The 25,978-nt window shown below is 38.7% G+C and overlaps 1 protein-coding gene across 2 annotated transcripts in view; it reads left to right on the top strand.

Annotated features, from left to right (window-relative positions):
* The window catches only part of DYRK1A (dual specificity tyrosine phosphorylation regulated kinase 1A), a 103,897-nt gene extending 78,896 nt beyond the window's left edge, over positions 1–25,001 (top strand). For both annotated transcript variants that reach the window (XM_035116837.3, XM_035116838.3), the window contains exons 3-12: positions 8,434–8,633; positions 14,521–14,613; positions 15,020–15,208; positions 15,692–15,839; positions 17,080–17,366; positions 18,094–18,240; positions 18,496–18,636; positions 19,734–20,040; positions 20,396–20,520; positions 21,759–25,001. In XM_035116837.3, the coding sequence (XP_034972728.1) occupies positions 8,434–8,633; positions 14,521–14,613; positions 15,020–15,208; positions 15,692–15,839; positions 17,080–17,366; positions 18,094–18,240; positions 18,496–18,636; positions 19,734–20,040; positions 20,396–20,520; positions 21,759–22,379 (2,258 nt within the window). In that variant the 3' untranslated portion in view covers positions 22,380–25,001. The remainder of the gene's footprint in view (positions 1–8,433; positions 8,634–14,520; positions 14,614–15,019; positions 15,209–15,691; positions 15,840–17,079; positions 17,367–18,093; positions 18,241–18,495; positions 18,637–19,733; positions 20,041–20,395; positions 20,521–21,758) is intronic.
* Positions 25,002–25,978: the final 977 nt, after the last annotated feature.

Raw genomic sequence — 25,978 nt, 5'->3', positions numbered from 1 at the left:
AGGTGGGAAACATGCAAGACGAACCTGAGCACAATATCTCTCTCCCCTCCTGCACTTCCCAGCAACTGATAGTCAGGAGCAACTGATATTCAGGAGCATATTCAGGAGCCATCCAAGTCAGTAGCCATCACTGTCTCTTGTGGGAGCAAACTCCGGTATGCACTGTGTGAATAAGTGTCCTGTATCTTCCAGCATTCAGTTTCACTGGATGTCCACAAGTTCTAGTGTTATGAGAGAGAAAACTTTTCTCTATGCATAATTTTATAAACTTCAGTCATGTCACCTCTTTTCTCTAAACTAAAAAGTACCAAACACTGCAATCTTTCTTTGTAGGGGAGTTTCTCCATTTCCCTGATAATTTTGGTTGTCCTTTTCTGAACCTTTTCCAACTCTACCATTTTTGAGGTGAGGTCACCAGAACTGTACACAGTATTCCAAATGTGGTTGCATAAATGCATAAATTTTCATAGCGGCATTTTCTCACCAGCAGTTTTGCTTTCTGTACTTTTCCTAATGACCTATAGTTTGGGTTAGATTTTTCACAGGTGCCATGCACTAGGTTGGTATTTTCTTTAAGCTTTCTGTTATGACCCCAATCAATCACATCCTGGTCAATCCTGGTCAATCACATCCTGTTGAAACTTCATGAACTTACATATGAAGTATTCTTTCACTCCAACATGGATCACTTTTCATTTATTTACGTTGAATTCATAGCTGCCAAGTTTTCCCTTTTCTCGCGAGGAAGCCTATTCAGCATAAGGGAAAATCCCTTTAAAAAAGGGATAACTTGGCAGCTATGTGAATTGCATTTGCCATTTTTGCTACTCATCCAGTCAAGTCCTTTTGGAGCTCTTCACAATCTCCATTTTTAAAAAAACCCAACCATGAACAATTTAGTATCATCAGCAAACTTGGCCCCCTCATTACTCACTACTAATTCTAGATTGTTCAGGAATTATAGGAAGTCAAATGATTACCCATGCTCTCTTCTTTTAACCATAGTGTTGCTTGCAAAATTAATTGATAAAAAATGAGTAAATTAGTTATGTTTTCTTTATATAAAAAAGCTGATGTGCATTGCTTTATATACAGTTTTTTATATATTAGTTTTTGCATAATTGTGCATTTTAAATTTTAAGCTACTAGCTTTTGAAAAAACTTTCAACAGATGGGGTTATGGTATTTTTCAGTTATGGAGAGATCCAATATAATTCCTAATTTTGAGAATGGGATCAAGGTGTTTTGTAAGGCAAACATGCTATAAACTGGAATAGAAGTACTAGTCAGAACTATTCATTTTCTCTTATTGTTTCTTTCTGATGAAACACTCAAATAACAGATTAGAAAGGAAACTAGAATATACATGCAGATGATATACTGTTTCTTATGCAGCAACATATGATATCTTTAGAGGAAATAGTTATAGATAATTTCAACATGCTTCCAGTGGGGAACTGGTTCCCCATAGGTCTATTTAGCACCCTGAGCTCTTTTGAGAGTTGGGACAAGATAGAAATTTAATAAAAATTATAATAAAATATATAGGTCCACCAGGCCTCTCCATGTGACCCACATGTCCACTTTATCCAATGTATGACCCCAGGTGTAGGATAATGCTTTACACTTGAAAGTAGTGTTTGTAGGCACTGCCAATCGGTTGTGCCTCCGCCTGCAGAATTTGATGTCAGGCTGTGACATCAAACAAAAATGGGTCACATACTGTCAAGCTGACATCAGGTGCATGACAAGTGACTGACCCTGGCCGCTTGTTGAATTTGGCCCATGGGGTTGGGGGAACTAAGGATCCAGCTAGTTGGTTGGATTTTGTTCCCCACCCTTGCAATTTCGTTTTAGTTTGTACTGTAAACTCATATAAAAAAAGGAATGCATTACTGATGCCACATTTTCTTTATCTCCAATTCCAGCTACAACAAATAATACATGGCTGAGTTTCTTTGGCAGACGCTTGAAATTTTTTCGAGTTACATACATGTAGGGATGTTCAAAAAGCATTTTTTCTTTCATAACCTTTATCTAGATCAATCTGTATTGTTGTTATTGTTTAGTCGTTTAGTCGTGTCCGACTCTTCGTGACCCCATGGACCATAGCACGCCAGGCACTCCTGTCTTGCACTGCCTCCCGCAGTTTGGTCAAACTCATGTTCGTAGCTTCGAGAACACTGTCCAACCATCTTGTCCTCTGTTGTCCCCTTCTCCTAGTGCCCTCAATCTTTCCCAACATCAGGGTCTTTTCCAAGGATTCTTCTCTTCTCATGAGGTGGCCAAAGTATTGGAGCCTCAGCTTCACGATCTGTCCTTCCAGGGAGCACTCAGGGCTGATTTCCTTAAGAATGGATAGGTTTGATCTTCTTGCAGTCCATGGGACTCTCAACAGTCTCCTCCAGCACCATAATTCAAAAGCATCAATTCTGTATTTCACTCTAATTAACGAATTGTGTTAAATCGTGACTACCTATGGAGTAAGGGGTGAACCGGTGACTGTCTAGATCAGTAGTTATACATTTTTTTCCTGGGCCACACTTTCAGAATAAAAATTTACTCGCGTCTTATCTTATTGATAAGAAATACATTGGAAAACAAAAATAAACAAATCCTAGCAGTACTTTATTTATAACATAGAACACAATTACTTTATAATATGATCATGGGACATCTAGACAGAATAAAGGAAGGCACCTACATAAGAACATTAATCATTCCCAAAATATAATTATAAACAAGTTTCTTTGATTGTCCTTGAATCTTCCAGCCACACTTTCTATCCTCTACAGTCACACCAGTGTGGCATGCCACACCCTGCAAGAACCACTAGGCTAGTTGTTAGTGAACTCCCAGCATCACTAACTAGCATGGCAAATATTCAGGGATGATGAGGGTTGTAGTCCAGCATCACCTGGAGGGTTACAGGTTCTCAGCCCCTGCTCTAGAGCAAGACTTGGGGGGGGGGGACCTATACTCCCCTTCCTTTGGATATAGAATTTGAATGAGAGATTGTGATAGATTTGCTACCACCAATGTGCTGTGACAACTCAAAAATAATAAAATAAAGTTAGATTTTGACATGGTACGTAATAGTTTATACATGTACCATTTTTGTTTAATATGTTTCTCAGAGAGCTCTTCTCTGAAGTCTCTTCCTTATTGTAAAGGGGGGGGGATTCTAGGACTTAATAACTCTTTCAGATATACTAGGTAAGATTATTGGGGGAGATTCATCCCAAACATTAAAAGTAAAGCATGCCTAAAAAAATATGGGGCGAATTTTCTCATGGGGCCTTATGGAGCCCGCTGTCCTTTCTCCATATTCCCTGTTGCACATGCATCACAGCATACTGGTGATTACTGTACTAGGAGCAGGAAGTCCTAGCATTTCAAGTAATGGACAATGTGCTGTGTTGTTTGTGTGCCCATGGGGGCATGACGAGGTGGTATGATTTTTCTGATTCTGCAATTATGGTTATTTTATTACCTATACATTCATGCAAAGAGATAAAGAATATTCAGTATGCATGTAGTTGGAATCCTTACAGAATCCAGTCATGTATGTCTTCTCATAAATTCTGGAGGGTTTTCCCCCCCTTTTCAGTAAGTTAGAATAGGATCTGATTTAGCACATGTGGATTGTGTATTTCTTGCCACCTTTACAATTAGACCTGATTAGTCTTGGGATGCCTGTCTTGCACTCAGACTGTTTCTCTTATATAGACTTCCTAGGGATACTGAAAAAAGTATGGCAATTTCATTGGTTATTAGGAATGTTAGGTAAAGGTAAAAGGGACCCCTGACCATTAGGTCCAGTTGTGACCAACTCTGGGGTTGCGGTGCTCATCTCGCTTTATTGGCCGAGGGAGCTGGTGTACAACTTCCAGGTCATGTGGCCAGCATAACTAAGCCGCTTCTGGTGAACCAGAGCAGCGCACAGAAACTTCATTTACCTTCCTGCCAGAGCGGTACCTATTTATCTACTTGCACTTTGACGTGCTTTCGAACTGCTAGGTTGGCAGGAGCAGAGACCAAGCAACGGGAGCTCACCCCGTCGCAGGGATTCAAACCGCCGACCTTCTGATCGGCAAGCCCTAGGCTCTGTGGTTTAACCTACAGCGCCACCCGTGTCCCCATTAGTAATGTTAATTATGTTTTATTTTTATGAAATAATTCTTTCAGTTTAGAATTTGTTCTGTAGGAAAATATAGTACACTTGATTCTCAATTTAACGTGTGTTTAACATGTTCAAATTCAACTTTACACTGTTGAAAGCTGGCTGGTTGAAATAAGATACGGTACATGGAAGGTAGAGAGTTTTCCCAGTGCAGAAGGTGCTCTGAAGCTCCTAAATTGGCTTATTGGGCTCTGGGAGGCTCTTGCAAGATCTTGGATGGCCCTGTGAAATCTTGTGAGAGCCTCCCAGAGCTTGGTAAGCAAGAGCTTCAGATATCTGTGCCTTGCTTGGGTGGGGTAAGATCTGTTCAGTGTGTCAGCTTTAGAAGGTAAGATTGCTCACATAGGGTCAGTTCCAATTGATTGTTTTGACTATATGCAATTTCGGCTTTACACGCTATCACTGGAACGTTAGTACCCCTGTGTAAGATATGACTGATCTGTAGCGGGAAATTTTCCATTACTCATAATTTCCCATCCTACTGCAGAATGATAGTACTGTACACTCCATTTAAGTAGCACATTGCCTCTAAGTAGAAGCTAAATTTTATAGAGTGTTGATGAGTGACTGTTTACTTCTGTCATCTAGGAAACATAATACTTATAAAAGTCAAACCCTGTTTAATTTTGCAACTTAAGTTTTGACACTGAATTTAGTATTACCGTACTTTCAGTTTTGCGCCCAGAAGTGTGGGTTAGAGTGCTGATAAAAACAGGTCTGTGGGATGCACAAGTTTTAGAATTCTTCATTTGGTATGATTACTTTGGGAAATGCACCTATTTCTGATTGCAGGATATGGAGAGAAGCAACTGAGTAATTACAGATCACTTTTAATGGGGTAAAATAATTTTCTCCTTTATTGGGTAGTTATTACTGTGGTCCTGAAACAAATGTTACCGGTAGCTTTGGGAACCTCATGCAGTTAAATGTGCTAAGAAGGGAGTTCGTGTAGGTTAAGCTGGAAACAAAAGAGTAGGCAGCTGCTGTTCACTTACTCTTCCTCCTAAACCTCCATGCTGATCAGCACTATTGACTGAACATTGCTGCATCAGGTTGGAAAGGAACATGTGCCCTGCCACTTGTTCCTGTTCAACTCCAATCAAGGCTTTGTTTCTGTGTCTAACCTCTGGTTTTGGGGGAGCAGGCACAGAGAACAACTGCTGCCTCTTAACCCCCCTGGTCCAAGAATTCCCAAATTGAGGGGTTAAAGTGGCATTCAGTGGTTCTACCAGCTGTTTTACTAGGAGCAACATGCTGAAGGAAGTAGCAGATGGTGATGGTGCTGCTGCTTGGGTGCTCCTAAGACAACTGCATGGAGCTTTCATTGGTTGTCACTCACATGTGATTCTTCTTTGAAGAAGCCCCCACCCCTGGCTAATAATTTCTTAAGGGGCACATTTTTGTTCTAATTCCAGTTTAGTGACTGTATCTCCTGAGGGTTTTGATGTAACAGTTTTGCATTTAATCTACCACTCATTGATTTCCTATAAGAGATTTAGCATGGTTAATTCAGAGTTCTGGTCCTATTCTTGGAGTTACAGTGTCCATCCCAGCCTGCACCAGTGTTAGGTTTTTATTCGATCTCAACCTAGATGGAAAAATGCATTGGGACTAGAATACCCCTTTTCCTGGAATTATAGTTATGAACTGAGAGAACATTAATATTTTAAAACCTCCTAATAGCAAGGCATTGTATTTCTATGCATGCATACTTGGGAGTAAGTCTTACTGGACTCAGAAGAGTTCCCCCCCTGCATGTATAGGTTTATACTGCAAGGGTTATAATAGGAGTCGTTTTGCCAACAATCTTTTGCTGTTTCAAAGATCTGAACTGGACATTGCCTGCCAGTTTTACTATAAAACGGTCTTGGAGAATCCAGGCTTGAATGGAGAGTTTAGCACCAAATTTTTCCAGCCAAGGAATGATCAAGAATTTTGAAGAAGAGTTGTGTGTTACTACTACTGGTTGCACCCTCAATTGTAGTTACTCAACTGCAATTGGTAGTTTTGAGTTCTTAGTATCTTTTCAAATAGAAATACTAGCATATATGTTTAGCATATATGTTAACATGTACCAATCCACATGCTGCTTTCAGTTTTCCCATATGCATGTTAGCTTTTCTACCTGTGTTAATACATGAGCCATGTAAGTGTAAGCTTTCTCTAAATATTTTAATGAACTCCAGTGTGTGCATTAATTTTACAGAGCAGTTTCCTAGTTGAAATTTTGTAGAGTTTTGTAAAGGTGGGTATACATTGCTATTTTCCATCAAGCAAAACAACTAAGCTTGCTTCTAGTAAGATGCAAACTTTTACTTGATGGAAAACAGTAAGTTACTTACCAGAAACAAACAAAATAATGTTGTCAAAAATACTCCTATTATTTACAACCCTTGCAGTATCTTATGTTTATCTCTCTCTCTTTTGCACAGCAGTATGATGGCTTCAGGCTATGATGTGATTTATAAATCTGTAAAACAAACAAACAAACAAAACTTCCTTACAAAAAGATGGTGCCTGCTGCAATATGGACATTTACAGTATTATCTAAAAACAGAAATTGGTTTAGGAATTATCAGATACCAACAGATATGCAACAATAGATAGGTAGGTAGGTAGGTAGGTAGGTAGGTAGGTAGGTAGGTAGAAACACTCTGTATTATATAGTTTTACATATGTAGAAACATCTCCAGTTTTAATGGTGGTCATGAGATTACAGTACTGTACTGGTATCTTGCATCTTCACCCCCCCATAGTGGCAGGAGAATGTTATTGTTGAAAAATTGTAGCAAGGATGTCTTTCATATGTTTATACTTATCTCACTGGTCTTGGAATGGATGCCAGTTCAGGTGTTTGACATTAGTATCTGAATAGACTTGGACTTCTAGAAGTGTTTAGACCTCATCTACACTATGACTCACAGTATTTATATCATCATTCTAAATAAAACAGAAGTAGAACCATTACAAATAACTTTTTTTAGAGTTTCAAAGTTATATTAACAATTAAGGTGCAATCCTATGTATGTCTGCTCACAAGTATATATCATTGAGTTAAGGGGACTTACTCCGAGCTGAAAAATCTTAGTGTCTTTTTGGTACATATCATAGTATGGCATTGAAATTTCACGACACTTTATATAATTTTTATTTGTCAAAACTGATAACAGAACTCCATAAAGCAGTTACTAAAGAACAAAGAACAGTTAAAGGCAGTTAAAAACAGTCTATAACTATGCTATATATAAACAACAGAAGCAAAGCCATAAAATATTGTCATAATATAAATATATTTTTAAAGTGTTCATTAAAGGTGTCTCCCTTATCCCCTGCTTGTTTTGTGGGAAAGAATATTTTATAATTTATTTAAATTAAGTTTCCCTTTTATACTCCACACAATTCTTAAACAAACATACATATTTATTGTTTAATGAATATTTACAGCTAAATACGCTCTGAACACAGTCAGGGAGAAAGTCTCATCATTGGAGTGGTTAGTATTGCACTGTTAAACTAACATTTATTTTATTTTAGGAAATTGCATATATGCATTCTCTGCTCACCACATTATTAGAAGTCAACCACATATAACAAACAAACTATTTTTATTTCAAAGGTTTATATATAAAAGGGCACTGGCAAAGCACACTAACTTTCAGGCAACAAGGGCTGGTATCTACAGGCAGCAGACAGGGTGAAGGTGCAAGATACCCCAGGTCTTCCTTTCCTTGTTATGGCCCACAAGCTTTTGAACATGACCAAGGTAGGAAGGGAAAATGGGCCCCTATTGAGCCCCATGGAAACTCCCCACATGTAGACTCTGCACCACTGGTTGGACTGGCCATATCGGTTATTGAAAAGGCTGAAGAAAGGAAATGTTGATGTAAAATCTAGTCAGTAGAAAGGTGTATCTGTAAATTATATATCTGTATCCATATAATAAAATCAGTCAATGCATACACACGCACACACACAAGAAAATAAATATACAGACATATGTAATTTCCTCAATGAGGTTCATCAACAGTTTTTAGAAACTTTTTGACTCACCCATAATCCAGGTATGTGTGTGTGTGTGTGTGTGTGTGTTTGTTTGTTTGTGTGTGGTTTATTTATTTATTTTTTAAAAAACCTAAATGAAAACTGATGCATACTGGAAAAATTCCTCCCCCCTTTTGTATGTTTGACATGAAGGTAAAGCTCAATGGAATTAAGAAAGCTATACTAAATTCTTGTGCTGTCCTTTCTAGGAGGAGAGACTTCAGCATGCAAACCTTCATCTGTTCGGCTTGCACCGTCATTTTCATTCCATGCTGCTGGCCTTCAGATGGCTGGACAGATGTCCCATTCGCATCAGCAGTACAGCGATCGTCGGCAGCAAAACTTAAATGACCAACAAGTTTCTGCCTTATCATATGCTGACCAGATTCAACAGCCTCTCACCAACCAGGTATGTGACATTTAGGAAATAAATATTTAAGCTGAGATAGTGCTCATGCACATCAGTCTGGAGTTCCAGACCCTCCCTCTAATAGTTCACATCACTCCCACCTGACTCCACTTCTTCACTGCAGAGTGGCAGCTAGGCATTTGATGGTAACACATGATTCTAGTATAAAAATATGAGTGGGAAAATGCCTTTTTTCATATCTCACCGCAGCCATTAACTTACTAAAAGTATGCATAATGTTGCTGATAGCTTAACTATTCCTGTTAATTGTGCTTGGAACTTTGTTTAGTTCTTGGTTAAGGCAAGGAGCTGGGTTAGCTTTAATCATGTAATGTGTTGCTGACAATAACTCATGGTTTAGGCTGGTTGTAGTAAGTCAACAAGGGTTGTGGGGTTTGGAGGGTGGAGGTATGCGAGTGGGGAAGAAAGATTCTCTCTCTTGATTTCTTAACCATGGTCATGTATCAAATGCTACATTCGTACTAAACCTGAGTGGCCTTAGACAAGCCACATTTATGTGCAACATAGAGATAATTATAATAATCTATAACTTATATAGATAGAACCCGTAATATAGATAGGGATGGGTTGAGGGGGAGAAAGATGCTGATAGTAAGCAATATATGCAGTGCTTTTTTCTTTGTGGGGTGGGTGGGTGGGTGGACACAGGGATATGCATACCCCTAAACATTTTGTGAATCTTAAGTTTGACCTCATTGAGGGGCAGTATTTCAATATGAGTAGGAAAATTAAGAGTACCCCCAAACATTTTTTTAGAAAAAAAAGCACTGAATATATGTATTGCATTCTGTATTCAGGAATTACAATAATTAGATTTTTAAAATTTTACATGGGATGGAAACTCCAGTCCTGACTTTGCATTCACTGATTTTCTATGTAACTAATACCAGATTCTTCTTCCCACAATCATTAATCCACTGTGATTATAGTAGTAGCATGGTGTTTTTTTTAAAAGTGTAGTGTAGTCTCTAAATGATATTATTCCTCATGATATTATTCCTGAGGAGCTACTTCATCAACTCAGAAAAGTCTACCCCAAAAGTTTCCTTGTCTATTCCTTTGTGGTTCCACCTCTCTATTACACAAGGTGTTCTTGCATCTGCAGTCTTCATTTGGGTACCCAAAGCCAAGTGTTTGTTAAACTAGCCTATCTATAACTACAAATTACACTTCCTTCACCACCTAGATCAGCGGTCCTCAACCTTGGGCCTCCAGATGTTTTTGGCCTACAACTCCCATGATCTCTAGCTAGCAGGACCAGTGGTCAGGGATGATGGGAATTGTAGTCTCAAAACATCTGGAGGCCCAAGGTTGAGGACCACTGACCTAGATGATACTTGAAAGTAGAAAGTTGAATATACTTTCAACCCATTTATGGTATGGAATTAAGCAGTTTAAAATATTTGATAATTGGTGCATTCAAGCAAAGGAACCAGGAGCTAAGTCTACCAACTAGTAAATTGTGCAGTCTTACAGCCTACCACTGGCCTCTACTGGTAAGAGTGCATTTAGGATGTATCCCAGGCACCCCCAAACTTTGGACTACAATTCCCATCTTCCCCGACCACTGGTCTTATTAGCTAAGGATCATGAGAGTTGTAGGCCAAAACATCTGGAGGGCCTCCGTTTGGGGATGCCTGATGTATCCTAACTCTATGCTAATTGACATTTTATTGTTTAACTGTTTAAAATCAAGCCTAAAATAAATAGTTCTAAAGTTTCTACTTCAGAAACAAATTCTCTTCAAATGGTAATAATTTATTAGACATCTTTGCTGCATAAGATTTCCAACATATGGTCTCAGTGAATGAGATGCAGTTATGTCTTCCCACTTGTGCAAGAGTAACTCCAATAGTGAAACAGAACTTGTACTTTCTTTCCTCCAATCCACCCATCCCCAGATCTGCTATGCGGGTTCCCCCAACCGCCTGGAAAATATTTGAGGTGTATGGGGAGGGGTGGAAATAGAAGGGGAGACCAAGAAACCCCATTGTGCTAGTAGACATCTATTCATACAATGTTGGATCTCATCCAGTATTTCTATCTATTATCATTTCTATATTCTTCATTCTTGAGGCCTTCACATCCTGTTCATAGTTTTCCTAGAACATTTGGCTGACCTCTGATGGAATGAGATTGTAGACTAGCTAGAATATCAATCTGATTTAGTGGGGCTTTCAGGGCCGGCTGTAAGGCAAGGCTGGGTGGTGCAAAGCGCCAGGGCACCGGGCCGCCAGGGGGTGCCGCGCTGGGAAACGGGGGGGGGGGAAGGAGGGGGCGCTGGAGGGATCTTCGCACCACGGCGCCAGATATGCTTAAGACGGCCCTGGGGGCTTTTCTTTTATATTCTTTTAGTCACTCATCTCCTGTTTTAAATCTTCATTTCCTTACATTTCACTTCCTTACACCAAACTTAATTTGCTATTTAGAAAAGTTATTTTGGTTTGCTCTTCACAGTCTTCTTGAGCTTCTGCTATTCTGAATACAGGTGGCGACCATTTCACACGGGGCTTCTGTTCCCTCCCCCCTCCATGTTGGTGGAGCCCCACCCACTTCTGAGTCAATAAGGACCTGTGTGCTGGCAATCACACATCAATTGGATGCTCTTAAAATGGTCACCAGCTGTAATTTGTAGTCATCAAAAGTTTAGCCAACTTACTTCTTACCCCAATTGCATGTCATTGGTGAATAAATTAAATAGAACCTATCCCTATTGCTTACCTTCCTATTGTAAAAACTATCTGTTTACTTCTGTGTTCTGCTCCTGTTCTTTAACCATCACTAATTGCTAAGATTGTGCAGGAGATGTTGGTTGTGAACTTTTTCAAAAACTTTTTTGAAATCCATATGTAGAATATGTCAGCTACATCCACATGTTAGTTCTCTTAAATAATGTGAAACGTTTGGTGATGCAGAACTTCCCTTCACAGAAAAAAATCATGATTCTCCTTCAGTGTGGCTAGTTCTTCTATATTCATTATATATATATTTTGGAAAGTGGCCTGTTTGCTGTGCATTTTGACACCTCTTAAGATACCACAACCATCTTTTGCATGATGGTTCCTGAGATCAAAGACCAGGTTCTTAATTGTGTTTGGATACAATTGAACACAATTTTGAATCAATATATTGGACTGAACCTTTACTGCACTGATTTTTTTAGCTTCTTAGAATTCCTGAGCAGCACCAGGTATGAGACTAATAGTGCCTAATATTCCCAGCTAATACAGACTAAGTGGCCTGGAACTTCCTGGCTCCTCTCCAATACCCTTACTTTTTAAAACAACAACACTGTTGTTACATTAATGGGTAGTCAAACTTCCAGTACAGAAGCCAATTCTAGTGACAAATTGCAGATTTGTGTAAGGAAATCAATATACCATCTGGATCTGCTGGCCTGTTAATGTTCATTTCATTTTCTCTGGAACTTTACCTTTCATCACTTTGATTTGTCTTCTGCTACAGTGCTAAAAAACAAAACAAAAACACATCACTTCAAGCATGGGTATCTTCTGACCAGTATCTTTTGCTGTTAAAAATAATACACAATGAATGCATTGAACTCTGCAATCTCCCCATCTTCTTTCAATAATCCTTTCAGTCTTTGTTTTATCTAGTTGTCCAACATCCACAATTCTATCAGCATTGTTGTCTTGTGAAGGAGTTGCACTCCTTATATTCTAGTCCTATGTGGATGTTGCAAATATGATTACAACTGAAAAGCTTGTAGGATGAATCTTCAGGAATCATTTGGTTTTAAGGTGTCTTAGTGAGCCAGACTATGAAGATTTCTCCCTCTTTCATTTTTTGTTGGAAAATTGTGTTATCACTCACAAGGAATATGTTAAAACCATTTGACAACTTGTTTTACAGGCTTTAGGCTCCATCTGCTGGCCAGATAAAATTGCAACACATAGTTCAGGTTCACAGCTATTGCTAGCAATTATATTTATTTTGCTGTTATAGGGGATTTAAAAACTTGGGAAGATTCACTTAAAATAACAAAATCTCTTAACCCAGTATCCGTTGTTTCTGCCACAAACTTTAAGTCAATAGAAAGTAGCCCCATTTGCCTCTAGTTTTACTCATTCAAATAAAGTTTTCACTTTCCTGCCAGAAGGTTTTCACCAGGCATAGGCAACCTTGGCTCTCCAGATGTTTTGCAACTACAACTCCCATGATCCCCGACCACTGGCCCTGTTAGCTAGGTATCATGAGAGTTGTAGTTCCAAAACATCTGGAGAGCCAAGGTTGCCTATGCCTGGTTTTCACTTTCCTGTATGCCTGTGTTCTATGTCCACAACTTTATTTCCACTTCTTTTATCCTAAGTAGCTTTAACATTTGTGAATATCCCATAACATCACAGCAGCTCAATAAGTGGCTGGGATACAGAAAAAGGTGGACAACAACCAGTTTTTATTTATTTATCTGTCTTTCTGCCTATCTCACGTCAGTTTATATCGGCATCTATAAATATAGAACTATTAAAATGTGAACTTGAAAAAATAAACCTTTGAAATTCCAAAGCATTTTGAATTCAGTATATTTAAAAATCTTGCATTTATGCAAGGTATATGGGCAGGTGCATATGTCTGATATACTTGGGACAAGTGATACATGAGCAGTAGCCAGAGCAGATGACAACTGCTATTTTGCATTCTGTTTGTGATGGGTATCCATGTACATCTTTTTGGAATGGCTCAACACTCCTTCAGATACATAGTCAATTCATGTTCACAAACCTTCAAAGGAAAAAACAAACCCAAGCCACCTAAACATACTTTGAATTTTTCAAAATACCAGAATACAGAAATATATATGCTCCGTAATATGACTTCACAAAGTCTCTTTAAGTTTCAAGTAACATAGTTAAATTCAGTTGTTAAATTCAGACTAGAAAATCCAGTGAAAAATCAGTAAGAGGACCCAAGTAATATTTTTACCTTTTTTGGGTAAGGTAATAGTGTAGTGGGTAGTTATTAACATCCAAGCCAGGTCCTCATTGAAGTGATATAGGCGTAACTAAAATAGAAGCTTGAGAAGTGATACAATGTAGTTCTTGATAACCTGGGTAGCCAGTCATCATTAAGGTAAAGGGAAAGGGAAAGGGACCCCTGACCATTAGGTCCAGTCGTGTGACTCAGGTTGCGGTGCTCATGTCGCGTTATTGGCCGAGGGAGCCGGCGTACAGCTTCCAGGTCATGTGGCCAGCATGACAAAGCTGCTTCTGGCAAACCAGAGCAGCACATGGAAACCACAGTTCTCAGAAAGTAAAAGCCAAAGCTCCCGAATTCCTCCTCCCAGTCATGTGGCTGATGGGAGAATGTCAAACCAAAGGCCCACTGTGGCTATAGCTTGTACTGAAACATAGTTTAGTAGTGTGATGTGGGATTGCAGCCACTATTAATATAGCCTTTAAAACCCCCGCAAATCCTATTGGGAGTCATCCAGCTATCTAATTGTGGTGATTTCAACTTTGAAGGAAATGTGATACTAGTATTTACACTGTAATAGAGTACAGATTTTGGATTTTTTTAAAAAAGTTACAGTGGTACCTCGGGTTACGAACTTAATTCGTTCTGGAGGTCTGTTCTTAACCTGAAACAGTTCTCAACCTGAGGCATGCTTTCACTAATGGGGCCTCTCGCTGCTGCCCCTGCCCGATTTCCGTTCTCATCCTGGGGCAAAGTTCATTACCCAAGGTACTACTTCTGGGTTAGCGGAGTTTGTAACCCGAGGCGTTTGTAACCCGAGGTACCACTGTAATCTTCTTTTGAGGAGGATAGATATCATTCATTCATTTTAGATACTGTGTTAGTCTCTCCACATTTGCTTAAGGTAATATTTGATATTGTCATTTTACAGAGGCGGATGCCCCAAACTTTCCGTGATCCAGCAACTGCTCCTCTGAGGAAACTATCTGTGGATTTGATCAAAACTTACAAACATATTAATGAGGTAAAATTTACATAATTCACCCAGCTGCATTTTATTTGCACACAAATGGTTTTATTTATTATAAGTAGCATCTTAACAGGCTTTGTGTTTTCTGTACATGATGCATTTCCTAATACTAAGATGCTAATTGAGTTGTATAGTCTTACTCTAACAAGGTGGTGGGTTCCTGTTGGCTTTAAAGATTACCAGCAAAAGGTAATCTTTTCTTTTCAGTAGTCATTTTGGTGGTGTCTTGCTTTCAGAGTGATTGGCATGGGGCCACTAGGTCAGTATTAGAAGGCATAAGTTGTACTTCATTAGTACAATTTCCCTGAATTTAGGTTTTTATAAGAAAATACAGTAGTGTTTTAAAACAACAAAACATTGTCTGGTGATTGGTTCATGTAATTATGGTTTGTAACTTCAGGTTTACTATGCAAAAAAGAAACGGCGACACCAACAGGGCCAGGGTGATGATTCGAGTCACAAAAAGGAGCGAAAGGTTTACAACGATGGATATGATGATGATAACTATGACTACATTGTGAAAAATGGGGAAAAGTGGATGGATCGCTATGAAATTGACTCTTTAATAGGCAAAGGTTCATTTGGACAGGTAAGCAACCTAAGCACCTCATCGTTCGGCTATGACAAGTTGTAGCCACTGTGTGCACAAGCTGCTTCACCATTTATATATAATCAGGGCTACCAATGGGAAAAATATGGGTGGCATTCAGCGCTGCACTTTGATGAATCCTCTGTCTGCACAAGCATTGATGCTTCCCAGATGGAATGATCCCACCTCTCATTTCCCTGCATGACGGGGGAAAGCTCTGTTGTGCAAGCAGAAGTCATTGCACACGGCTTACACCGATGGGGCTCATTAGGTGAATCCCACACATTATTAGTTTTATCAGGTTGACTCAGCATTTGATATGCCCCGTCCAAAGTAAAGCTATGAGGGATCCTTGGTTCATTGTTCAAACAGCATCTTTGAGAGATTCTATTGCTTTGAAGAAATATTTTATATAGATAATGATTTTTGTGCTATAGAGATTTTAATAAGCATATGTGAGATTATATGTATTTTCATTTTCAGGTTGTAAAGGCATATGACCGCGTGGAGCAAGAGTTTGTGGCTATTAAAATTATAAAGAACAAAAAGGCTTTCCTAAATCAAGCCCAGATTGAAGTGCGACTTCTTGAGCTTATGAACAAACATGACACGGAAATGAAATATTATATAGGTATTACTGGAGAACTTTATATCTGCATCTTTATCACAATGATGAAGCATTGCATTTGCATTTTCTTTTTTAAATAGTTCAATTTTTAATAGGAAGAAATTAGTACATCTTCGCTAATATGTAAAGGTAAAGGGACCCCTGATCATTAGGTCCAGTCATGACCGACTCTGGGGTTGCGGCGCTCATCTCACGTTATTGGCCGAGGGAGCTGGCGTACAGCTTCCAGGTCATGTGGCCAGCATGACAAAGCCTCTTCTGGCGAACTAGAGCAGCACACAGAAACGCCGTTTACCTTCCCGCTGTAGTGTTACCTATTTATCTACTTGTACAAATGTATCCAAAGTTGTTGCCAAATCGTTCCTCATTATTGCTCCAAGTGTGGAACTTTTGACAGCTATATAATATGTAGCTATTTAAACAACTATCAATTTGTGTTGATTGCTCATTTTAGGTTGTTCTAATAGTAATTATATTTTGGCAGAAGCTTGATATTAGTAGCCAAAGCTTGACTTTGCCCAAATTCAGACACATTTACATTGCTGCTTTGCTAACTCAGCTGGCTGGCAGTTAAAACTCCTCACTAGTCAAATCCAAAAGGGACAATGTTGCTTGTGTATCTGGAAACAATTTCAAACCACATTTTGCATAGAGTTTTCTCAGCAACTAACATCCTAAATGACCACCTCAGTTCTGTAGACCAGTTGCTAATGGTAGCTCAGCAAACACAATTTTTATGAGTGAGCTGTTGGGTCAATCCACCTCCTTTCCAGTAGTAAAATTGGGGTTTTTAGGGTAGAACTAATGGCCTGGGGAACTTCCAGTAGGTTTATTATTTTTAAAAAACAACAACAACAACAAAGCACCCTCTTTCCAGTGTATTTGTTGAACATATCAGTTGCTGATTTCTACGCCTCCCCCCCGAAAAATAATAATCACCTCCTGTCTTCACTTACAACAAATCATATCTGCTTATACCTCCTAGTGAAGTGGGTTTCTAACACTTCCCTTAGATCACATTGATGCAAACTTTAGGAAACTTTGTGCTCTGCTGACTTGTCATCAATACTCTTATCATCTGGATCACTGAATAATATGTATATCGACATACATGATGTAGGATGCTCAAAGCTTTAAAGCATGAAAATTTATGGAAATAAATTACCTTAGCAGCTGACAATTTTGTATTTATGGTTTTCACTTATGAGAATACGTTTGTAATTACATTGTTTTCTTCTTTTAGTACATTTGAAGCGTCATTTTATGTTCCGAAACCATCTTTGTCTAGTTTTTGAAATGCTCTCCTACAATCTTTATGACCTGTTGCGGAATACGAACTTCAGAGGGGTTTCACTGAACTTGACACGAAAGTTTGCACAACAGATGTGCACTGCACTGCTTTTTCTTGCAACTCCTGAACTTAGCATCATTCACTGTGACCTAAAACCTGAGAATATCTTGCTCTGTAACCCCAAACGAAGCGCTATCAAGATAGTTGATTTTGGCAGTTCTTGCCAACTTGGGCAGAGGGTGAGTATTTATAAAGTGTGTAAACATTTGATGCAGGGCAACTTGAAAAGCAGTATAAATTTCAGGATATTTCAATAAATCTTTTTGTTTATAAAAATCTGTATAAACAAAACAGATGTTAGATCCATAATTTGTATGGGGAAAGGATTTAAATAAGTTATTCAGCAGTTAAAAAAGGAGTGCCAGATCTTTTGCATTTCCCCCCTAAGCAAATCCTAAGAATTTAAAATGATTCACTGCTTTTGTTATGACCAGTATGTAAATACTTTGCTTTCATAAAAATATTAGTTAATGTGTTAACATGGCATTCAATAAATCTTGAATATGTGGTTAACATGCCAAAGTACTTCCATTTTTTGCAGGGAAGAAAGGGAAGCTGCAGCAGTTTAATATATGAAGTATTTGGTTTTTGAAAAGTTGATCAGAACTACCTTTTCTAAAGTTATAATTTTAACATAAAATTGGATTTTCAGTTTTCGAGTGCAATAGCAAAATGATCTTACAATGTTTACTAAAACAAAATATTTTGTAATGTTTATTCTAATACCTATCACATTGGTCACCTTGAGATTTCTCTGTAGTTTTTAAATAACTGCCAAGCTTTTTTGCAAATAGTTCTTATTGTTTCCCTCGTATCTTGTACTTCAGATAACAATGCTTGGCTGTAAATGATTTAACACCTAAAGTAAGAATGGACTTATCTAATAACATTGTTTTTACAATACAGATATACCAGTATATCCAGAGTCGCTTTTATCGATCACCAGAGGTGCTATTGGGAATGCCTTATGATCTTGCAATTGACATGTGGTCCCTTGGTTGTATCTTAGTAGAAATGCACACTGGAGAACCCCTCTTCAGTGGTGCAAATGAGGTATGTAATTCCAAAAAGGTGGGGATAATCTTATGGAACTTTTTAATGTTGTGTAAAGCAAAGGCTTAATGTTATCTGGAACAGACAGTATAAATGATTGTGTGAATTAATCCTTATTTGGTATCTTGGAATGCAGTCTAGAATGCAGGGTTTAAGTTAACCTCCACATGCACTGATGTTACATGGTGTTGCTTACTATTTTATCTTCTTAGATTTCCCCCCTTTCCTAACTGGTTTCTTCTGTTTCCTAAACAGGTGGATCAGATGAATAAAATAGTGGAAGTTTTAGGTATTGCACCCGCTCACATTCTTGACCAAGCACCAAAAGCAAGAAAGTTCTTTGAGAAGTTGCCTGATGGAACTTGGAACTTAAAGAAGACCAAAGATGGAAAAAGGGTAAGTTGCTAATTTGAACCTCAGTCTTATACAAATTTGTTTATAGCTCCCGTTGATTTAAAGATAACTACAGTATTTCTAAGGAAGAGACCATGGGAATTTGTCTTACCATATATTTCTGTTCATGGACCAAGATGGTGGACATTCCTCTGATCGGGTGATGCCTTCTTCTGGAGACAGCAGGCAGTTCCTAAACAGCCTTCTGCCTCCTACCCAGGGGAGAAGGGGCTATTGCACCCACCAGACCAACTGGCTAAGATTGTGAGGGAAACTCCAATTCAGGAATAAAACAAGCTGAATGGAAGGGAAAGAAACACAAACATGCTATAGGTCCACACACTCAGATTTGAGGCTCAACTTTATAGAATAAAAATGCCAGGACAAGAAACCTGGAGAGAGCAAGTCTAACCCAACTACCACCAACTGTAAGCAGGGTCATTGTGGTGAGTGGTGAGTGGGATGTCTGCTGGAGAAGAAGCAGGCGACTATTCAGGACCATGCTTGTAAACACCAGTGGGAAACTATCCCTATCAGAATAATGTCCTCCATCCTGATCCTGCAAATTTGGCATTTGATATTGGTCTGTTACCAATTCTCAGCCATAGTTTCTTTCAGTTATGGTTTGTTCAACAAACCACAAGTCATCTCATAAGTAAGCAAACAAGTCAGGAGCTTAGTGTGCTTTCCAGCTGGTTTTGCCTCATGCCTTTGGAGGCTGTCAAACATCTGGGGTGAGGTGGCCATACACTCAGTGGTTAAACAATATGGTAGGGTTCAGAAGTAACACAAAATAATAGTTAAAGCAAACAATTGTTTGTAAGCCAACAGCAAACCATGACTTTAGATTGTGGCTGGTTACCAGAAGACAACCAAGATTGCGTTCAGAAGTTCAAACAAATCACACCAGCTAAACAAACCACGGTATAGCATTCTGTGTAAATCACACTATTATATCATAAAATATGTGGTGCTTATATTCATCTTACAAAGAGAGTCTTTTAAGTTCAATGAAAGTAAAATTAAAATACTTAATATTAGAATATTGTCAACAATATTTTGAGAACTGATAGCTTGAGGAATTTCTAATTTCTTAACAGGAGTATAAACCACCTGGAACTCGTAAACTTCACAATATACTTGGAGTTGAAACAGGAGGCCCAGGGGGACGTCGTGCTGGGGAATCGGGTCATACTGTGGCTGACTACTTGAAGTTCAAAGACCTCATCTTAAGGATGCTTGACTATGATCCGAAAACTCGAATTCAACCTTATTATGCCCTGCAGCACAGTTTCTTTAAGAAAACAGCAGATGAAGGTACAAACACAAGCAACAGCGTGTCAACAAGTCCAGCTATGGAGCAGTCACAGTCTTCAGGAACCACTTCTAGCACATCTTCAAGCTCAGGTACGTTCTGATTATCACATTTAGGGGAAAAAAGCTAAAAATATCCAATGTTCATCATGCTCACTATAGAGCCACTGAAATAAATTGACAAGTAACTTAGTTAGATAACCACCCTAAGCTTTTGTCAGAATATTTGCTGTCTGAATAAAATGGCATTATTTTCTCTAATCTTAAACCTCCTAAAAGATTTTAGACATTGCTTTAGTTTCCTTTCAATGGCAACAGCAAACTCTTAGCTGACTGTATATCAGAAACTCATTTTTAGTTGGAGCCTTGCTTTCTTGACTCATTATGGATGTCTTAATTATCATGTTAATAGCATTTTCCAAACATTTGTTCTGCTTAAATTTAAAAGGTGGCTCTTCTGGGACAAGCAACAGTGGAAGGGCACGGTCAGATCCTACACATCAGCATCGACATAGTGGTGGACACTTCACTGCTGCTGTACAAGCTATGGATTGTGAAACACATAGTCCACAGGTAAGACTCTTGAAAGGAACTCTCTCTCTTTCAGACTCTTCTGATTTCAAATAATGGAACTGACCAAATGGTCATTTCAGACACATAATAGTTTGTTGGGCTATACCTCAGGCTGGCCTGTTCTCTCCCACCTCTTTTCTTGTTCTGAATTCCTTTGCATCTAGGTTAGGCTGTGAAAAATAGTGAAGTACCCTTGCCACTTTGGGTGTAATTCAGCTAATGAATCCTATCAGCAGAAGTCCCATGCAAGGACCCATGCCCTCCGAAATTGTTTCTGGCAGGTGGAGTGTTGGGGGGAGGGCTTAGGAGGAACTCCCAGAACAGTGCTTGTTCTGTCTGGCAAGTTAAAATGTTTGCCCTGATAGAATTATTGCCTTAGCGCAACATTGAATTCCTCTCTCTATGAGCTAGTGGCAGTATGGAGATTTAAATGAGGGCCTCCTACATTCAAATCCAGTTCAATTTATATGTTCTCATATCTAATCCTTAATTGGGCAACATTATTCCCGAAGTGAGCTATCTAGATTATTGCACAGTAAACTTCCACATGAGGCTTTGCAAGTGTCAAATCAGTTATCAAGGTCTTAGATTAGTATTTGTTTAATATACACCAATGACCTTGTTCACATCTGCAGCTTGTTTCATTATCTATGTACTTTGACACAAATTATTGCCAGGATAAATAATAATTAATCCTAGGTCAATAACTTGTTAAACTACTACCATTTAAGCCACCCTGTGACACCTAGGAATATGTGAATGTTCATTGTATGCATTTTAAAATGCAGATCTGCTAGTCTGAACTAGAACTTACGTGTATTGCAGAACAAGGAAACTAGTGATTAGTGCAGCAAAGTGTATCACTTCTAATTTTTTAATCTGTAATCTGAAATTTTACTGCCCTTTTTGTGTTTGAATGTATGGTATACAAATGCCAGACTTGTTTAGATACCTATTTGGAAGTATGGTCTGCCTATATTAATGTATATGTTTAATTTAGGATTGATGCAGTAGTTTTAATATTAATTCCAGCTGACAGAGTTTCCCTCCTGTTATGATTGCAACAGTGTTTCACTTTTGAATGTTCATACTAAAGTTTGCTTTTATATTTTTTCTTTGAAAAAACAAAGTGTCAAATAAGGGTCAACATGTTATGTTTAAAAAGCTAGTTTTTTATATTTAGCTTGAAGGGTATGACATAAAATGGAAGGATTTTATTTTTATTTTTTTAATTATAGGTTCGTCAGCAGTTTCCTCCTCCTCTGGGTTGGACAGGCACTGAAGCTCCTACACAAGTCACTGTTGAAACCCATCCAGTTCAAGAAACTTCCTTCCACGTAACCCCTCAGCAACAGAATGCATTACACCATCACCATGGAAACACCTCCCACCATCACCACCACCATCACCACCACCACCATCATGGACAGCAGGCCATGGGTAGCCGGACCAGGCCAAGGGTCTACAATTCTCCAACAAACAGCTCCTCTACCCAGGATTCTATGGAGGTGGTTCATACTCACCACTCCATGACATCCCTGTCTTCCTCAACTACTTCTTCCTCCACATCTTCCTCCTCAACTGGTAATCAAGGCAATCAAGCCTATCAGAACCGCCCAGTGGCTGCTAATTCATTGGACTTTGGACAAAATGGAGCTATGGACGTCAATTTAACAGTCTACTCTAATCCACGCCAAGAAACTGGCATAGCAGGACATCCAACATACCAATTTTCTGCTAATACAGGTCCTGCTCATTACATGACTGAAGGACACCTTGCAATGAGGCAGGGAATTGATAGAGAAGAGTCTCCCATGACAGGAGTTTGTGTTCAGCAAAGTCCTGTGGCTAGCTCGTGACTAAACTGAAACAAATTTGTTTCTTGTGTGTTTTTATAGAAGTGGTGTTTTTCCAAAAAAAGTGCAAAGCTGCTTGAATCAGAAGGAGATAGACTAACTGAACCGCTACAGAAGGGCAAAGCTGATTATTTTTTTAAACTTGAACAGATTGCAAAGGGACAGTAAAGTTTTTAGAGCCATGATACGTATCCTAGATAGCTTTGAGGTGATGTCTCACCTTGCTGCCCCTATTTTAATTACCAGAACCAAGTCATAGATTCCTTCCCCCCACCCATTCAACAGGAGTAAAATGTTGGTCTTAGTTGCAAACAGCTTTTTAAAGGCACTGCCCAGGATCATATTAATGGGCTTTTGGGGAGTGTTTTTTTTTAAATAAAAAATAAAAAAATAGAGAGGGTGGGAGAGAGTCATATGAATTTTAATTTTCCGAACACACATGAGCACGAAAAGGCAGTACTGTGAGGAAGAGGGACCTTCAGATTACAAAATACAGTCTTCATCTGTTTTTTAAAAAAGAAGGGACGGTTGTAATGGTGTTCATGAGGCACATTGAGCATGCTAAGTGGCGGTGATCAGGATTCTCCTTATCTGAACCTACTGAGAATCAAAGCAGCAATTATAATGGGATTCTGTGTGTCTCATATTTTGAGACCACAATCAGCTAGTATTGAAATATGGCTGGTCTTGTAACTAAGGTGCACTGAGAAGCAATCAACAGGTTGGTCTTGGCCAGTCCAGGGGGAAGTTTAAGTGGTGGTCTTTGGGATAACCTTTGGCCTTATGGATTTGGACTCTTAAGTTAGAGGAGCCTACCATTTCAGATGCAATCACTTTTGGACATGCTTTTGCAGACAGTCCTTAATGCTGAAAACACAGAATGGGTAATTCAAGAGGCCTTTCTTTTAAAATAGACTTTTGTGACCCACTTATTGTAAGGTATTGCAAGGTCACTTTGCGTGTGTCATAAAGTTGACTTCCTTATTGGTTGAAGGTCACAGGAGTAGTGGTTTGCTTTTGATGGAAATAGCTACAACTGTGTCCCTCCCTGCTTTTTACTTTTTTGTTTTGTTTTGCTTTTTCTGGGCACGTGGTTTCTCCACCATTACTTCTGCACAAAGATGTCTTCTGTTCATCTTGAACATTTTTAAAAATGCAGAATTTTATGTGACTGCTTTTTTGCCTCACAATTATGCTGTGAATTTTACAAAAATTATTTTCTTTTTTGATAATTTATTGTACCAAAGCTGTTTTTATAGCACATAGATGTCTGTAACCAATAATGTAGCAGTTCTGCACTTTGACACAAGGTGTAACTAGACCATTTTTAAATGTCAGTTGAAAATTATGGCTGTACTATTGCTTAAACAAAACTGGAACTGTTGTTGAATTCATAGCCAATACATTTACAGCAAACTGTGTACTGAACATGATAGATTTGACATCTAATTCAAGACTATAACAACATCTGTTACATTATAAATGTGTTCAGGCTTCTGAAAGTAAAAGGGACACTAGATCCAGAAGCTATGAAACCAGCAGTTGATTCTTGTATTCCTTATTAGCATAAATGTAAACTTGAAGGCAAGACCTTGATTGCATGAACAGGTCCAAAACATTAGTATGAGTAAAGCAAAAAGCTCGTGAGACCTGAGGTTAGCAGGCTGTACTTAACAGGTGCCTAATTTTTGGGTTCTGCTGCCTTAATATAACACAGTCAGCTTGGCAGTTGCTAAATTTGTGGACCCACATAAAATACTAAAATTATGGATTAAAACACAGTGAATAAAATTGAGGGATTGGGGTAATTAAGTGATTATCTTTCCTTAACACTGTTTGCCCTTTATGTGTTAACAAAAGCAGTAATCTACCTCTGCCAGTAAACTAGTTTTTAAAAGGTCATTCAGCAGAAAACCATCTACTTCATACTGGTCAGTTTCACATGACCAACTAGGTCAGGTCTTCTGAACAAAAGGTGTTTTTTTAAAAACTAAAAAACTAAAAAAACAAAAACCAGTCCTCACAATGGCAGCAGAGAGGCTGAATACAGTGCAAGTGTGAAAGAATGCTTTGGGAATTAAACCATTTTTGTAAATCAATTTTTTTATCAAGGGATCCATATTTCTTTTGTACTGAAATGTCAAGCATGTGAGTTAAAGTATTTTTGAACTTTTGTAGTTCAAAGATGTTTGGTGAGTGAAAGGCTGTCACCTTAGAAATGGAACACTGAGCTTAGCAATGCAAAAAGGAATCCAGTACTTACTGCTGTCCAGGAATATAAGGGTATCAAATATGGGTAACTTTTTTTTCCTGTGCTGGTTGCCACACCTTAGCAAGCACCAAAAACTAATACTGTTTTTAAACCTACATAATCAAAAATCATAAACTCCAATGCTTCTGCATACTGTGTTATGTTACAGTCCAGTTTTGTGTGCTTTACTACACAGTTTGGTTACAGGACTTCTGTGCATTGTAAACATAAACAGCATGGAAAAGGTTAAATACCTGTGTTCAGATTGTAAGATCTAGTCCGGACTTGCTGTGTATATTGTAACGTTAAATGAAAAGACAAGCCCTTTGTATTATAGTCATGCAGTCTTATGTATGATAAACAGTTGAATAATTTGTCCTCAGACTCTTTACTGTGCTTTAAAAAATAATTTAAGAAAAAATGTAAACATAGTAAAATCTTCCTATGCAATTAACCTACTTTAAGGCCTGGTCTGCTAGGTATGATTATAATCAACATGTCATCATAGATACATTTGACACAGAATTTTAAGGATTATAGAATTAAATGTTGGAGGCAGAATACATTATTTTGAGTTTTTAATTGAAATAGCAAGGTACTAATGAAATGCTCACACCTTCATATTGAAAGGCAGTATTATTTTTAGTTTGCAAATTGTATTCAGTTTTGCATCCACTATTTCCTTTTGTCTAACTTAGTTCATAAAGCAGGTTATATCTGTACTCAGTACTCCAGATCTGAAGCTGGGACTAGACTAAGGGCACAATCCATCCCCATAAAGGTTCAGTCGACTTGGAGGAATTGGCAAAGGGCTTGATGGAGCTCTGCGAACCCTCAAGCTTGTAGTCTCATGCTCGTGCCAATACCAAGAATTAGGAGACACATGCGACTCTCTCTGTCCCCATCAATCTTTTCTTTGCAGCCAGATAAGCAAGATGGGGATACGGGTAGAGACTGTATGAATCCTATTCCCATGGTGGCGTGTGTGTTTGCCTTGGAGAGTTGACTCAAACAAGCTGTACTGAGAGTGTTGCTGGTCCTTCCATGCAGCTATACCTGTATTAGGGCTGGATTATGTTAGAAGGACAGGTTTTGATCTTGGTAGCTGAGTAGATTCTAGCATGCAGAAGGCATGGCACAGCCCTTGAATGAGTTGCAGAAAGGGGAGAGGCGGCAAGGATTGGGGGAAGGGCTGTCCATATCCAGTCCAGCAGTGCAACTCCCCATACCTGCAGCTGAACTCTCATTGCCTTTTTATTCAGTTTGGTATACAATAGGAAGTTCCAGGTTTCATTTGGATCGCCACAATTACTTCTGTTTTCTTGCTTCCAGCAAAGTCAGCTGATGCATT

This window comes from Zootoca vivipara, chromosome 4 (assembly GCF_965207765.1).
Source record: "Zootoca vivipara chromosome 4, rZooViv2.hap1.1, whole genome shotgun sequence".
NCBI classification, from domain to species: Eukaryota; Metazoa; Chordata; class Lepidosauria; order Squamata; family Lacertidae; genus Zootoca; species Zootoca vivipara.
The sequence above is the reverse complement of the archived record's forward strand: the minus strand, read 5'-3'. Positions and strand labels throughout refer to the sequence as shown.